The following is a 14,844-nucleotide window of genomic DNA, read 5'->3' on the forward strand; positions in this document are numbered from 1 at the left end:
AGGGAAAAGGAGATAGGGAGGAGGAATCCCAGCTGCCCTTGGGCCTGGTGTACCCTCTTTGTCATAGGTGGGACCAGGAAACCATTCCCTGGACTTTCTCTGAAAACCTGCTCTGTCCCTGATGGGATTTCAGTGAAATTGGGCTGTCAGCCTTTTGGTGACCTTGTTCTGCATAAAAGCCTCAGAAAAGCCCTGTTGTGAGTAGTGACAGAATACGCTGTGCTCTTATTTGTAGAACATTAATAGGAGGTGGTGGAATTAAAGGAAACACAAGAGCCGATAAGGGAATTAAACTTTTGGCTCTCATGATGCAGTTGGGCTTGTGCATAACCAAACCATCATCGTTCTTTGCCTCGATCTCAGGGACTATACACACAGGCCAGTTTTTCTCCTCGCTGTTCTCTCCTGTGGACACATAGGCCTCTTATTGTGACAACCTGTGGAGTGTCCTTTCCTGGTTAAAGTGAGGTAGTGGTGTGAGCAGAACGTTGAATCGTCACAGGCTTCTCTCAGAGCCACTTTTCTTGTGTCTCAGTGACTCTTACCGTTTGAGCATGGTGATTCTGAGTTGGGACTTTGAAATTAGACGGGACCTGGGTTCAAACTTTGATGTTACCATCTTCTGGTATGTGGCTTTGGGCAAGTGATGACCAATTAAATAAGCAAACTCAAATAAGCACTTTGCACTATTCCCTAGCAGGTAACAGATGTTTAAAACATCATAGCCATTATTTTAAAAATTTTATTGCATTATTCTTCACAGCTAAGACCCAGTGAGTTTATGATTCTAGATTTCAAGTTTGGCTTTGCACCCAAGTTTCTTAGAACATTGAAACGACTGAGTCTCAGGATTCTCAATTGCAAAAAAGGAGGGGTAATTAGATTGATCTGCCTTTTAAAGGTATTTTTTAAAAAACATTTTTAGTTGTAGATGGACACAATATCTTTAGTTTTTTTGTAGTGCTGGGAATCAAACCCAGTGCCTTACATATGCTAGGCAAGTGCTCTACCACTGAGTCACAACCCCAGCCCTCTTAAAGATATTTTTAAGGTTAACTAAATAATTCAAAATAATTTAAAATAATTAAAATAATTTAAAACTTATGGATGAAAGATTATATACAAGTAAAAGGCATTAGCATATAGATGTGCATTGCATTTTGCCATATTTATTTGGGAAGTTGCTATTGGCAACCTTGACTTCAAGGTAAGAAATCCTTGAGTATTTGTTGAAATTAAAAAAAAAAATCTTTGTTTGGACTGTACTCACAATTTGACTTAAAAAATTATCCTAAGGCTGGTGCAGTGGCACACGTTTGTAATCCCAGAGGCTGAGAAAGAAGGATCACACATTTGAGGCCAACCTTAACAACTTAGTGAAAATCTGTCTCAAAAGAAAAAAATAAAAAGGGCTGGGGATGTAGCTTAGTGGTAAAGCTCTCCTGGGTCAAATCCCCAGGACCAAAAAGAAAAAAAACATGATTCTAAAAGAGTGACACTTAAGCTTGTAAGGATGGTGTTATCCTGTGGTGGGATTTGGGTAGAAGTTCTTGAAGGAAGTAATCCAATAGACAGTGCAACTCACGGAATAGATGGCTAAATGTTAAATGTGCACCTTGAACCTGGTAGTTTTAACTTACAATCTTAAATACCATTTCCAGCATTGTTGACTTAAGAAAGAAAACCAGCTAGAAATTCATACCCAGACCTGACATCTTTAGAAGTAAGTTGTACCATGTGGCCACCAGCATTTGTCAAACAGCAAAGAATCAAAATTAGAATCACAGAAGTATAGAATCCGAGTGTATTAGTCGGGGTTCTGCACAGTCCAAGAGGCTGAAGCATCAGAACAAGAGGGATCAGTGATGCTACCCCAGGAGACCAAAAGGCTTCTGGAAACTCCCTGGAGAATCACTGGCAGAGTGTGCTTTGGAAGAGTAAAGAAGTGAGAGTCTGATATCCTCAGGCGATAGCAATAGCCACCAAGAACCCATTCAAGAAGAATTGAGCCTGCATCTGCCGTTGCTTCCTTGTTCTTCCAACTTTTACTCTATCCAAGCCACCATGCTCCTATTGGATGGTGCTGCTCATGCTTAGGGAGGGTCTCCACTTCAATTTGCTATCCCAGATGGCAATCATTCCTAGACACGCACTCATTGACACACCCAGAAGCCTCTTAATCATCAGCATATTTTAATCCAATCAGGTTGACAATTCAAATCAACCATTACTCGAAGGTTATCAGGAGAGGGGTCTTAGAGTCCAGGTCTAGCTCTTTCTTCATGTTACAGGAAACCAAATTTAACTGCCAGCCCTCAAACTGCCTTCTGTGAGCCAACCCCCCTGCTCAGCTAGTTCTGTGGGAGAAAAAGGGAAAGAATTGCCTGGCCATCTGACCTGGCTGATGACGCCCTTGCCAGGTGTCCTCAGCGGAGTCGTCATATTTCCTGAATTCTATAAGGCAATAGTAGTCAAAATTTTCAAATTCCCCAAACCTCCCAAGGCCAAAGCCATTGGTGACAAAGCCACTTTGTTTGGAGCAGGGGCAGTCGCCAGGTCTTCTTTTTGGCCCTCATCCATGACCCCTTTTGCAAATCAGCCCTGGAACCCCAAGCAACACAGTTGCCCAAAGGACCCTATGTTATCTTGTGTTCACCTGTGTGGACCACTTTCAGGTTAATTAATACCCATTCTTTTTCTTTCCCATAGGGCAAAGAAAGGAGGTATGTACAGTGCTTATTCCTTTTTTTTTCTTTTTGCTTGCATGCTCTGTTGTACTACATAAAAAAGGACCCAACAGAGCCAGTTGGCACAAATTGTATATTGGTGAGTTTTTAGCAGCATCATTGTTGGTAGAATGAAGCACAGGGCAGATGCTGCTGGAGCACAGGAAGGGCTGGGTGCATGGTGCCTTTGGCCTATTGGGAAAACTCCCGTGGGCCCTGCCTGCTCCCACCCAGGGTCATCTCCAATCAGTTTACCTTCTGCACCTGGGCTTGTTCCCCACTGAGTGGGACAGGAATAAAGAATCCTCCATGTGTTAAACACAGTATCTACTCAGTACAGCACATGGAGGGGCATGATCCCTCCTGAGGATAGCTAATGCTCTGTCTTGGACACCTGCCTCTTTTGAAAGAACAAATGAGATTTTATTCTCAGGCTGCAATGGATCTGATAATTTGCACAAATTATTTAGGCCAGACTAGTTAGAAAGAGGGATCGAGGGCAGCCAGATTAGCCGGGAGCTGAACAATTTCAGGAAAGTTTGTAAATTGAGCCAGGTCTGTTTGAAAGCTCTAGGCTTGAGGAAGTGTTTCGTCCTGCCCCTGGCCAACAAGTTGTTGCCTGAAGGTGACCCCAGGCTAGTGGGAGAGACAAGATATAAAATTGAAAAGTGTGTTAAAAAAATGTTTGCCTTAGTCACTCCATCCACAGCATGTGTCTGACGTACATAAAGCATGTACATCAGGGTTAAAAATTTGATCATAATGATTATTAATCATATTAAATGAGATGACCTGTGAAATTTTACAAACTGTTTCCAATCCCAGTTATTTTTTAAGAAGGGCATAGATGAAATGAAAAGAAAAAAAAAATCCCCACATTTGAGCGAGTGTATCAACTCAATCTTTCTTTTTGATCTCTAAGTCTACTTATTTTTTAGGTCCCCCCAAAAATAATAAGTTGGAAAAATAGTTTAAAAATTTAAGTGTGTGTGTGTATTGAAAATACATGTGCATATTTTTCTGAGAAGATGGAAAACTATCAATGTTTACAGTCAGAAAAATTCTTTGCCTTATCTGTAAGACTGGTTTCAAAGCCTGTTTAGGGTATATCTCATTGTGGGGGTAGAATTTTAAGGAAAATTAACTGCTGCCTGTTCTCTTTCCTGCAGACATGAAGAAGACAAACAGAGAGGTTGTGGTGGTGAGTGTGGTCAGCCACAGGCACCTGACTTGAGTGTTGGCTGGTGGTCCTGTGGGGGTGTTTGTCATTCAGGGAGGTATGGTATTTGGCCACTGGAAGAGCTTGCTGTGTGACAGAGTTCCTAATAGAATTCCTTCCCTCCACTGAGCATGTCTGCTGATGCATTTACAGAAGCACTGACTTTCATAAATATAGAGTTGTGGTGTTTACCGTCTCCACCAGCTCTCCAGCAGAGTGAGTTGGAGGAGTGGAGGTTAAAGACCCCAACTGGCACTTCAGTTTCCAGTGGAATTTAATTTTTCTTTGCTGTTTCCACAACCTTGCAGAAAAGTGATAGAGAAAGAGCACTGCTATCTATGGTCCAGGCCTATCGCTTAGCCACATGGCCTTAGGGACCCCTCAGCTGCTTGGAGCTTTAGATTCCTCAGTAGTGAAATGGGAGCAAGCTCACCTGCCGTGAGATAACAGGTGGGGAAATATGGTGAAAATTGTTGGGTGTCACACAAATGTGGAGTTTATAGGGTAGCTGGAGAGTTACCCTGCCACCTCACTCTGTCTCTCACCGAGACTGCTGTCTTCACTGGGAAGTGATGGAACTTGAAGGTGATTCTCCTTTCTCTTCCCCCATGATGAGACTTCGTTATGAGCCAAAACTCTGTATTTGGTGAATGAGCACCGTGAGGTGGTTGATGGGGTACACTGGGATTTTTGCTTCAGGCCCATCACCTTAGAGCTTGGACCTTCTTGTTGGTCTACAAATGGGGAGAAGAAGCAGTCTTTGGTCTTTGTGGTCTTATTGCCTAAGGCAGGTACCCTTGGGTATGCCTCTCAGAGATGGTCTTAGAACTAGGTAATGCTAAATTAATCTATTAAGTAAATAGATCCTCGTGACTATAAAAAGTGGGGCTGCTTACCTGATCCAGTGGACGAAACCCATGTAAATCCCTATATCCTCTCTTCAGAGTTGGGGAGCTGTGGGGAAGGAGAGGTGATTATGTACAAATGTGATGAAAATACAAAGACCAGAGGTCCTCTAAGCTCTAAATGCCGTCCTCATTAGCATACTAAAGACCCTGTCTATGGCACCTTTACAGGGTATCATGTAAAGGAAGGGGGTGCCATGGGGTCAGGGACAGGTGCATTTTTTTTGGACACAAGTCAGGTCCTTAAGGATGGCACAAAGTACAGATCATGGACCCAGGGCTTAGGGAAGGGCTGAATGAGACTGTGCATTGGCCTATTTGAGGGGGCAGCAGGAAAAGGCAGGAGTGCCAGGCTGGTGTGCCAGGGCCAGAGATGGGAGCTCCTGGGGGCTCCTCTGTGCCTGCTTTGCAAATCTGCCTTATAATGATCTCACCAAGGTGACACACTGTGTGGTGTTTCTACTCTTCCATTGATGCAACTCAGGTGTCACTTACTCAGGATGCTCTTTTAACCACCAAGTCTGGATTAAATGTCCCCCTCACTCCCACCTGTGTCCCATAGCATCCCACATATCTCCTCCTGTGGTCTTTTGACTGCACAGGAACCCCTGTTCATCAGTGGCAAGTGGGCAGCAACCACACATGTCTTGTTCACCCCAGTGTCCCTAACACCTAGCACAGTGCCTATCACATAGATAAATGTCAAGAAGAAGCTTTGGGTAAGGAACCGGCTGCAGGGCTGTGAGGATGAGTGGCCTTGCCTGGGGCAGGGGAAGCCTAGGGTTGTGCTTGAAGCTGTCTCTTTCTGCTCTGTAGGAAACTGTCCAGATGAACACGGTCTTTGATGGAGAAGCTGTAGACCCAGGTAATTGACTGGCAAGGCCACCCATAAGAATGCTTTCCCTATCCCAGGCTGGTCTATGACCTTGTCCTGTTTCCTGCTCTTCACTCAGTGAATCCACCCAATCACGTTGCCTGTAGTGCAGCGCTGACACTTCTAGGCTAAAATACAACAGGAGATCCACTCTGCGCACAGCGGGCGTGCAGGCTGGCAGCACCATCCCCTGTGGGTTTCCACTGAAGGGCTCCCGCTCAAGGACACACCTTTCTTGCCTCCCTGCCGAATTCACAGTTTAGGGAAATGGTAAATTCAAGAACCCACTCTTCTCTCTTTTCTTTCCCCCCTGCTCATTGGAACTCTCTCCCCTCCCCTCATCTTCCTGAAAGCTTCTAGTACCATCCTATTAGCAGTGGAAGAAATGGCAAGTTTGGCTTCTTCTTTTCCCCTAGATCAGGGCCAAGAATTTCTTCTTGGTTGGCAAGATGAACATAAGGTAAAGCTGGCCTGCAGACTCTCATCACCCCCACGAAATCAGCTCCCAATTTAGCTCCTTTACACACATCCCTCCACTTACAAAGGCTCAATTATAGACGTGAATAAAGGGAAGGAAACCGAATCCAGGAAGCAAGTGTGCTGGCTCCCTGCCACCCTCACATGCAGACCGCTGTGGTCCTCCTCACAAGGAGGATGGCTCCTCTCCAGTGAGAAGCTGCTGCTGTTGGAATTAAATTTCCCTCTATTATTAGGTACTTGTTACCATAATGTGCCCACATTAACATAAGTGCTGGTGGGATTCTGAGCGGAGAGGCCACTCGTGCTCTACAGAAATGGCAGGAGCCAGGGCTTGACTTAAACCCTATTTCCAGTGCAAAAGCCGGAGGCCTTTTGCAGTTTTTGTGTGTTGGAAAGATTTAAAAAGAAGGAGAAGAAATCTGCCAATTGACTTAATGTGAACAAACACATCAGTTAGTGTCTGTGGGCTCTGACACAATCAAAATGGCTCCCTTGCCTTGTCTCCAATGGGGCCACATGTTTGTGTCTGAGTCCTCAAATCTCTTCTCACCTAACAAACAAAAAAAATCAAAGTCTTGCCCTCCTTACTTGGTGAGTTCCTTTTTATAGCAGGCATCCAGGGGTCTTTTCAAATAAACCAAATAAATCAGAACATAATGGGTAACCCCATTAGAAACCGAACCTCATTTATCTGATGCCCGCAGGAGTTCAAGACTTCCTTGAAATTGCAGTTGACATGGCTTTGAGGCTCTTCTGAACCTTTCTATCCACGAGGTGTGGCACATGCTCCCCGTGTGGTTTGAGTTGCGTGGTTTGGGGCAGGGGCAGGCTGGTGAAGATGGTCTGTGCTGCTCACCAACCTGCTTTCTCTGTCTGTGCTTCACGTGGTGGTTGCATGTCTCATTGCATGTCTCTTGGCCATCAGAACCACGTGGGGGAGAGGTGGGGCAAGACAGAAGTATTTGAATTCCTTGGTTTATATGATGGTATTTCTCTCCTCTAGTGACTGGGGAAATCTATCAATTCAACTCAAAAACTGGAGCCAGGAAGTGGAAAGATCCATTAAAACAAATGCCAAAATGGACAGAGCCCAGCCTCCAGGGAGCTGCAGCTGCGGCAGGGTGGGAGCCTGCAAGGAGCATAAGCAAGGAAGGAGACTGGCCGAGTGGCAAAGCCCCCGCCCAGGACAGCGGCCTGAGTTCCAGAAGCAAAGATGTCAAGCTTGACACCCGAAGAACAGAAGCCCAGCCCTCACAAGAAGGACTTTCTTCAAATCGCAAGCCGGAAAGTAAACGGTGGGTAGTTCCCAGGACCACCTAGCAGGATGGGGGGGCCCCGACCCTCAGGGGGGGAGCTGCCTTACCCTAATTTCTACAGGGGCAGAGGTGGGCAAGGCTCAGGTGTGGAAATATGGGCCTGACCCAGATATGGACATATGGGGCTTAGGGATTCAGATATCTAGGGTCCCAAATGGGAAGGCTGACAAAAGTTAAAAGATAGGGTTTGCTCACATAATTGCCTTTTGTTGAAGTGGCACAGGAAAATTTCTTTCAGGGCTCCGAACTACATGTGCTTCTGATCAGCTGAGACTGCTCATTTAAAAAAAAATGTTTTTTTTTTTTTTTAGTTGTAGATGGACACAATACTTTTATTTTGTTTATTTATTTTTATGTGGTGTTTGAGGATTGAACCTAGTCCCTCACTCGTGCTAGGCAAGCGCTCTAATACTGAGCCACAATTCCAGCCTGAGACTGCTAGTGTTTGAATTCAGAACTGGCTGTGTTTCTTCTTTGCATTGAAAGCTCCATTCAGTTCAGCCCAGGAAGTGCAGAGGACTTCCTGACACAAATATCGAGGACTACCCTCACGTCTGGTTTCACCTAATATTCCCATCTTCACCTATAGATGTAGTTCAACACTATACGCTTTTGTAAGTCACCTCAATTTTTTTTAAAATTCAAAAACAGAGCAAAGAAAAAAATGGTGAGTAAATAATGAGTTGTTCACTTGGGAAGAAGAAAACACAATAGATGCCTCCTATTTTTAATTGAGATGTCACTTACATTTGACAAAGATCTAAGGGGTTCAACTTGATCCTATGTAGACTTATCCTAGAGACAACGACCATTCTGATCTTTATTATCATAGATTAGTTTTGTCATTTTTGAATTTCATATCAACAGTGTCTCACAAGATGTACACTTTCCTTTCTGATGTCTGTGGGCTCAGCCTCACGTCTGTGGGGTGAGCCCAAGGCACTCTGTAGCAGTCATCCAGCTTTCTCCATCATTGTGTCTGATGCCTTTGTATGCTTATGCCACACTTTATTTACCTATTCTATGCTTGAGTGGGTGCTTCAGCATCCAATAGCTTTTTTTTTTCAGCGCTATTGTGAATTAGCACTATGAACTTTATAGTACACGTATTTTGGTGAACACAAATGCTCATTGCTTCTGAACATATACCTGGGAGCAGGATTTCTGGAGCAATTGCTGAATGCTACTAAAGAGTTCCAAGGTGGTGTATCCTGTTTACACTCCAGCAGCAAGGATTGAGACTTCCAATCCCAAGTGTGGCATCCTTGTCAACACTTGGGATTGACAGGTGTTTTAATTTTAGCCATTCTGGTTAAAATGACTCTTGAGCCAGGCACAGTGGCATGCATGCCTATAATCCAGCAACTTGGGAGACTGAGGCAGGAGGATCACAAATTCGAGGCCACCCTTAGCAACTTAGTGAAAACTTGTCTCAAAATATAACATAAAAAGGGCTGGAGAAGACACATGTGGTGGTGCAAACCAGTAATCCCAGAGGTTTGGGAGGCTGAGGCAGGAGGATCACAGGTACAAAGTCAGCATCAGCAACCGAGCAATGCCCTAAGCAATTTAGCAAGACCCTATCTCAAAATAAAAAATAAAAAGGGCCTCAAAATGAAATCACTCTTTTCAAAGCTGAACACCAACCTTATAACCACCTGCCCTGCTTCTTCCCATTTTCTGTGACTGAAGGGCACCATGGCACTCTGAGTGGGGCCACACCACAGGCTGTTGGTCTGAGCACTGAGCTGAGAGTAAATGCATTGTGATGGAACAGAAAATGAAACTCTCCAGCACAGACCTAAGCAGAGACCTGGCTCTCTGTCCTGCTCCTCAGCTGCTGTCGCCCACGTCCAACAACTTTAAGACCCAGTGAGAGTCCATCAGAGCAGCACCCCCTTCCGGCTGGGGCATGAGATGAGAACTCACAGACCCACAGTGGCCTGAGGGAGGCACAGGACAGCCAGCAAGTGAAGACCTTGGAGAGTGCTGCTGCTTGTTGACAGTGTGCCTGGGCCACAGCGTGACTTAAGAAAGAGAAACATTTGTCAAATGCCCTGCTCTGGCCTAGACCAGGCATGGTTTGTTAATAAGGGTGGGTTGTCAGGGAAGTCCCTTGAATGGGGTTTACATTTTGCAAAAGAAGGCTGAGCTGTTCATTCGTGGAGGTTAAAGTGGGTGAGGTGGCTGATTACCCATTTAAGACCTGGCAAGTGGGTGGGGCCCCTACCTCAGAAGCACTGTTTCCAAGCAAGTAAAATGAGGCTCGGAGAAGGCTGAAGGGGCCTTGATAACTGTTTATAAGCCCATTAAGGAAGGTGAGAAGGAGAAGCTGTCCTTCCTTCTCCAGCAGTGACAGCACCAGAGGGAATTGTGCTGAACACTCAAAAGGAGAGACTGAAGTCAGGCTCTGGGAGGGACTTCCCGAAGACTAGGCTATGCATGAAGAGCTCAGCATTTTTCCTAGTGACCGGCAGGAAGAGATGCTTGTCTTCCAGGCCCCAAGCTGAGGCCAGAGGATCCAGAAAAAGTAAGAGCAGCCCCAGGAGGCTTGGAGGAGAGAGACTCCTCCTCCCCTTTTTCTGGCACATATTTGGCTAACTGACAGAAGGGAAATCCAGAAGTCTGAAGTCCAGGGCGGAGACCATTGGTTTCTAATGTTTACCAGGTTTGACCAAAAAAAAAAAAAAAAAAAAGTTACCTGAATGAAATGAAGGCAGCAATCAGTGTTTGCTTCCATTTCTCTCTCAAGGCCTTCAACGCACACGAATCAACTGTAGCCTGTGTTTACTTTTCCCATCCTGATTCATTTTAAATTCGGTGGAGATCTTCAGGGAGCAGAGTACTAGGGATTCATTATTGTTGAGGGGCTGAACACTGGCTGAGGTTGGAGATGTTTTGTGCCCTGTAGAAAGTGGAGTCCGCGCCTCAGCAGGCCTGTGTCGAAAACACATGGGATTCACAAACAAGAGATGGTGCTTCTGCTCCTCAGAGTCCTCTTTCATGTCTGTGGCTCGATTGTTTGCCTTTTTATTTAATATGTGTATCGATGACTGAGAAAATTAAATGACAAAATGAGTGAACTTGAAAGTGATCACTATTGCAACATGGTATTTCTCACTCAAAACTTAGTGTGTTGAGGGGGTTGGTGGCTGCCTTCCATTCACCCAGTGACACTTAAGGAGCAGCTGCATGTGCCCGTTGTGGTTACCTTAGCCAACGTGACAGCCCCAGATCCCTGCCCTTGCAGAGCTTACATTCTGTCTGCCACAGCTGAGTGTAGGTTACTAAAGAGCTAGCCCAACAGATTCTATTTCCAGTTCCATTTCTTTCTTGGTTCCTTGAGTTTTTATCTGAAAGATAAATTAACCCCAGCCTGGAATCAAACAACAATAACAGAACTGAGTGGAGAGCCCTTGTCTGAAAGTTGTTGAGATGCCTAAGTGGGGGTCATCCCTGGGTGATAGAGCCAGAGTACTGCTCCTCCACCTCTAGATGGCAGACCAGAGCCAGGTGTGACTTCTGTGTGGAAGGTGAGGTCAGTGACATATTTAATCTAAAAACTAGGGAAAAGGTCAAATATCAGGAGACCCAGATCACTGAGACCCTCCTGTGTTTCACCTGTATCAGGGGCAAGATGGGACTCCTATTCCAAGGGAGTAATCCATCTGATTACCGGATAACCAGCTCATGGAAGAGGCAATCAAGAGCCACCACAGTGGTGCATGACTCTAGTCCCAGCTACTCAGGAGGCTGAGGCAGGAGGATTGCTTGGGTCAGGAGTTCAAGACCTAGAAAATACAGTTAAGACTCTATGTCAAAACAAAAACCAAACCAAAACAAAACAAAACACCCAAAACAAACAAACTAACAAAACCCCCATCAACTACCACACAGACACTTTTTGAGATGTAAATGAGAGCTGGAGGAAGTGAAACAGTCTCAATACAATGAAGACCTGGAAACTGAAGGGGTCCTAAAAGTGGAGATGAAATCAAAGTGGCATTATGAGCCTGGACTAAAGCATTCGGAATCCTGTCTTCAGTTCATTTTCAGCCAGTATTTGTCTCTTGTAACCTGGACTGGCCTCCAGGGTATGTAGAAAGCACTCAACAAACATTTGTAGAATTGGATTGAATCAAGCAGGCTTGTAGGTAGTTTTCTACCCGAGTGAAAAATAGAGTCACATCTTTTCTAATTAGATATAGATTAACATTATCACCCTCAACAACAAATAGTGAGGGCCCACCCCACCCCACATGTTCTAGGCTCTGGGGATATGGCAATAAATACAACAATGTTCTTCTTGTTTCTATTTTAGGGAGGAATGAAAGACTGAATATCCAACTGGACAATGGCTGGGTCCATAAAAACAGAACTCCAACTCACAGCCGCAGCAACCTGCCCAGGACACTACCTGGCTTATCCATAACCAACAACCCAGAAATCCAGCCAGCTGTGATTCAGACTTGCAAGAAGCCAGAACTCTAGCTCTAATAACAGTCCAGGAAGCCCAACAATAACCCCTGTAACAATGGAGCCCAAACAACCAGGACTTCATGAATAATTGAAAGCTTCCCTATGTTTTGTTCCTATTTCTAATTTAGAACCATCCAGAGAAAACCAAAGGTACACCAATCACCTAGACTGCCACCTCTAGTTAGTCCACCTATAGCTTTCCCAGGTCAACAGCTTGGAGTCAACGTATACCTGGAACCTTCTCGTTTTTCTACTGTAAAGTTTTACCTCTCTCTGCCTGCCTTTGGGACCCCACTAAAATACCATGCAAGCTGACTCCCTCGCTCTAGCAACTTGGAATAAACAGCCTTTGCTTTTCTCTTGTGGTTGGTCTTTATTTATTTCTACTGGGATGACAGACAGATTTGATAAAGAAATATGATTTATAATAACGCATGCTACCTACCTCTATCTCTATCTCTATCTCTATCTCTATCTATCTATCTATCTATCTGTCTATCTATCTATAGTGTTAATTGAGGTAAATATCATCCAAAAAATAAACAGGGTTGAAGGTTATAGAGATCAGGATGGTCACTTAAATAGGTTGTCAAGGAAGGCCCAGTGTGAGGTGAGAATCCAGCCATGGAAGTGTGGGAAGGAGCCATGCAGATAGCTGGGGAGAGCCTTCAAGACAGAGAGTGAAAGGACAAGGGCAAACTGAGGAACAGCAGGAGAAATACCAATGAGCTGAGGACCAGGAAAGAGGACTTCAGAGAAGGATGTGCGGGGAGACATGTCTGTGTCTGGGGGTGTTGGAGGGTGCAGTCTGCAGGGTGTCTGTGGTGAGGGGTTTACCCATGACCTAGGGCCTTGTGGCGCCTTGTCAGGACTTTAGCTTTTACCCCAGGTGTGAGAGCCACGGAAGGCTTTCCAGCAGAGGAGTGACAGAACCTACACTCTGAAAGCATCTCTTTGATGGCTAACATGGGACTAGACTTAAGAAAGACAAGGCACAAGTTTGGAAGGAGAGAGAGACCTATGAGGTAGCTAGCTCATCCAAAGAGGAGGGGGTGCCATCTTGAGCCAGGCCCCAAAGGTGGAGACAGTTGAAACCTTGGGGCCTGTATTAGTCAGCTTTTTTTGCTGCTGTGACCGAAGGATCTGACCAGAGCAATCACAGAGGAGGAAAAGTTTATTTGAGGGCTCGCGGTTTCAGAGGTCTCAATCCATGGACAGCGGGCTCCATTCCTCAGGGCTCCAGGTGAGGCAGGAACAACATGGCAGAAGAGTGTGACAGAGGGAAGAGGCTTACATGGTGATCAGGAAGCAGAGAGGCTCCGCTGGCCTGATACAAATATATCTCCAAAGCCACACCCCAATTCCCACCTCCTCCAGCCACACCCTACCACTTTGGTTATCACTCAGTTAATCCCTATCAGGGGATTAAATCACTGATTGGGTTAAGACTCTCACAACCCAGTCATTTCTCCTCTGAACCTTCTTGCATTGTCTCACAGGTAAGCTTTTGGGAGACACCTCACATCCAAATCATAACAAGGCCCCTCTTTGAAGCAAGGTCTCAGATATGGAAGAAGTGCTGAGTTCTCTTGGGCCCTGTTTCTGTGTCAGATTCAGGCTCCCTGGAAGGGTCAATCACTCCCTCAGGGAAAGCTACCAGATACTGTTATTTTAGATAACAGATTGAGCTCTCCCTGAGTGTGGCTGCCCTGGGTCTAGTCTGAGATACCTACTGCTATTAGGAGGTGCGTTGGCAGAGAACAGAACCCCCAAGTGTTTCTGCCACACTGAACTTCCTGCCAATATTCCAAACAACAATCCTAGAAACCAGAGGGAGTAGGCCTGGACAGGATTTTCCCGGTGTGTGTTCTGTGCCCTTCTGTGAAAAAGTCTACCGGCACCTCACCTAACCTGAGCAGGCATTAGATTGGCTCCTTCTCGAAAAGGATGGTTCTGATTAAATGCCTTTTTTTTTTAAGAGAGAGTGAGAGAGATAGAGGTAGAGAGAGAGAGAATTTTTTAATATTTATTTTTTTAGTATTTGGCGGACACAACATCTTTGTTTGTATGTGGTGCTGAGGATCGAACCCGGGCCGCACGCATGCCAGGCGAGCACGCTACCACTTGAACCACACCCCCAGCCCCTGATTAAATGCCTTTCATCTGGACAGCTTAGTTATAGGAAACTCATGACTTTTGCCTATGACTCCCAAAGACTCTGAGTTTTTTTGGAAACTTGTCTGTTTGCGGGGACAAAGGGAGATGAGTGTTTCCTAGAAAACCAAACCCTATACCCAAAGTTTTGGAGACACTCCCTACTTCAAATAGTGTCTCCTACTGCCCCTGTGAGTACAAATCGTAGCAATCAGCCCTGGTTTGGGGTTTGGAAAACATGGCTCTTGCAAGTCTTGAGACCAAGCTAAGGTGTGTTCTTGAGCTTGAGCTTATTCCTGTGGTACCTCCTGATGAGGCTGAGCATCCCCCCTGTTCAAGTCCCGGGACCCCCTATACTCAGAAGCCTTTAAATTCCTTGGATAAAGCCTGTGACTGCTGTAGCTCCTTCAGACCTGGCGCAGTGAGGGAGGAAAGCTGGTTAATCTGATTTATAAGTAAAGCTCACGAGAGTTCCACTCCCGCACTGCCTGTCCCATTTGTCCGTCCACAGTCAGAACACACTCCAGCTGGCTAAGGGTAGTCTTTTTTAACTAACAGTTTTATTGTGATGGAATTCACATACAGTAGAATTCAGTGGTTTTTCGTATATTCACAGTTATGCAACCATCACCACAATATAATTCCCAAACATTTTCATTACCCCCAAAATAAACCACACGCCCATGAACGG

General features: G+C 45.3%; 1 protein-coding gene across 1 annotated transcript in view; it reads left to right on the top strand.

The window, feature by feature from the left end:
- Nucleotides 1-7,496, top strand: part of Cdhr3 (cadherin related family member 3) — a 63,730-nt gene extending 56,234 nt beyond the window's left edge. Inside the window, 5 exon segments of the mRNA XM_046464170.2 lie at nt 2,710-2,723; nt 3,896-3,927; nt 5,667-5,715; nt 7,208-7,426; nt 7,429-7,496. Coding sequence (XP_046320126.1) covers nt 2,710-2,723; nt 3,896-3,927; nt 5,667-5,715; nt 7,208-7,426; nt 7,429-7,496 — 382 coding nt within the window.
- The last annotated feature ends 7,348 nt before the right edge of the window (nt 7,497-14,844 follow it).

Source organism: Marmota monax, unplaced genomic scaffold (genome assembly GCF_021218885.2).
Source record: "Marmota monax isolate L192 unplaced genomic scaffold, Marmota_monax_Labrador192_F-V1.1 WCK01_AAM20220418_F8-fsc00065, whole genome shotgun sequence".
Taxonomy (NCBI): domain Eukaryota; kingdom Metazoa; phylum Chordata; class Mammalia; order Rodentia; family Sciuridae; genus Marmota; species Marmota monax.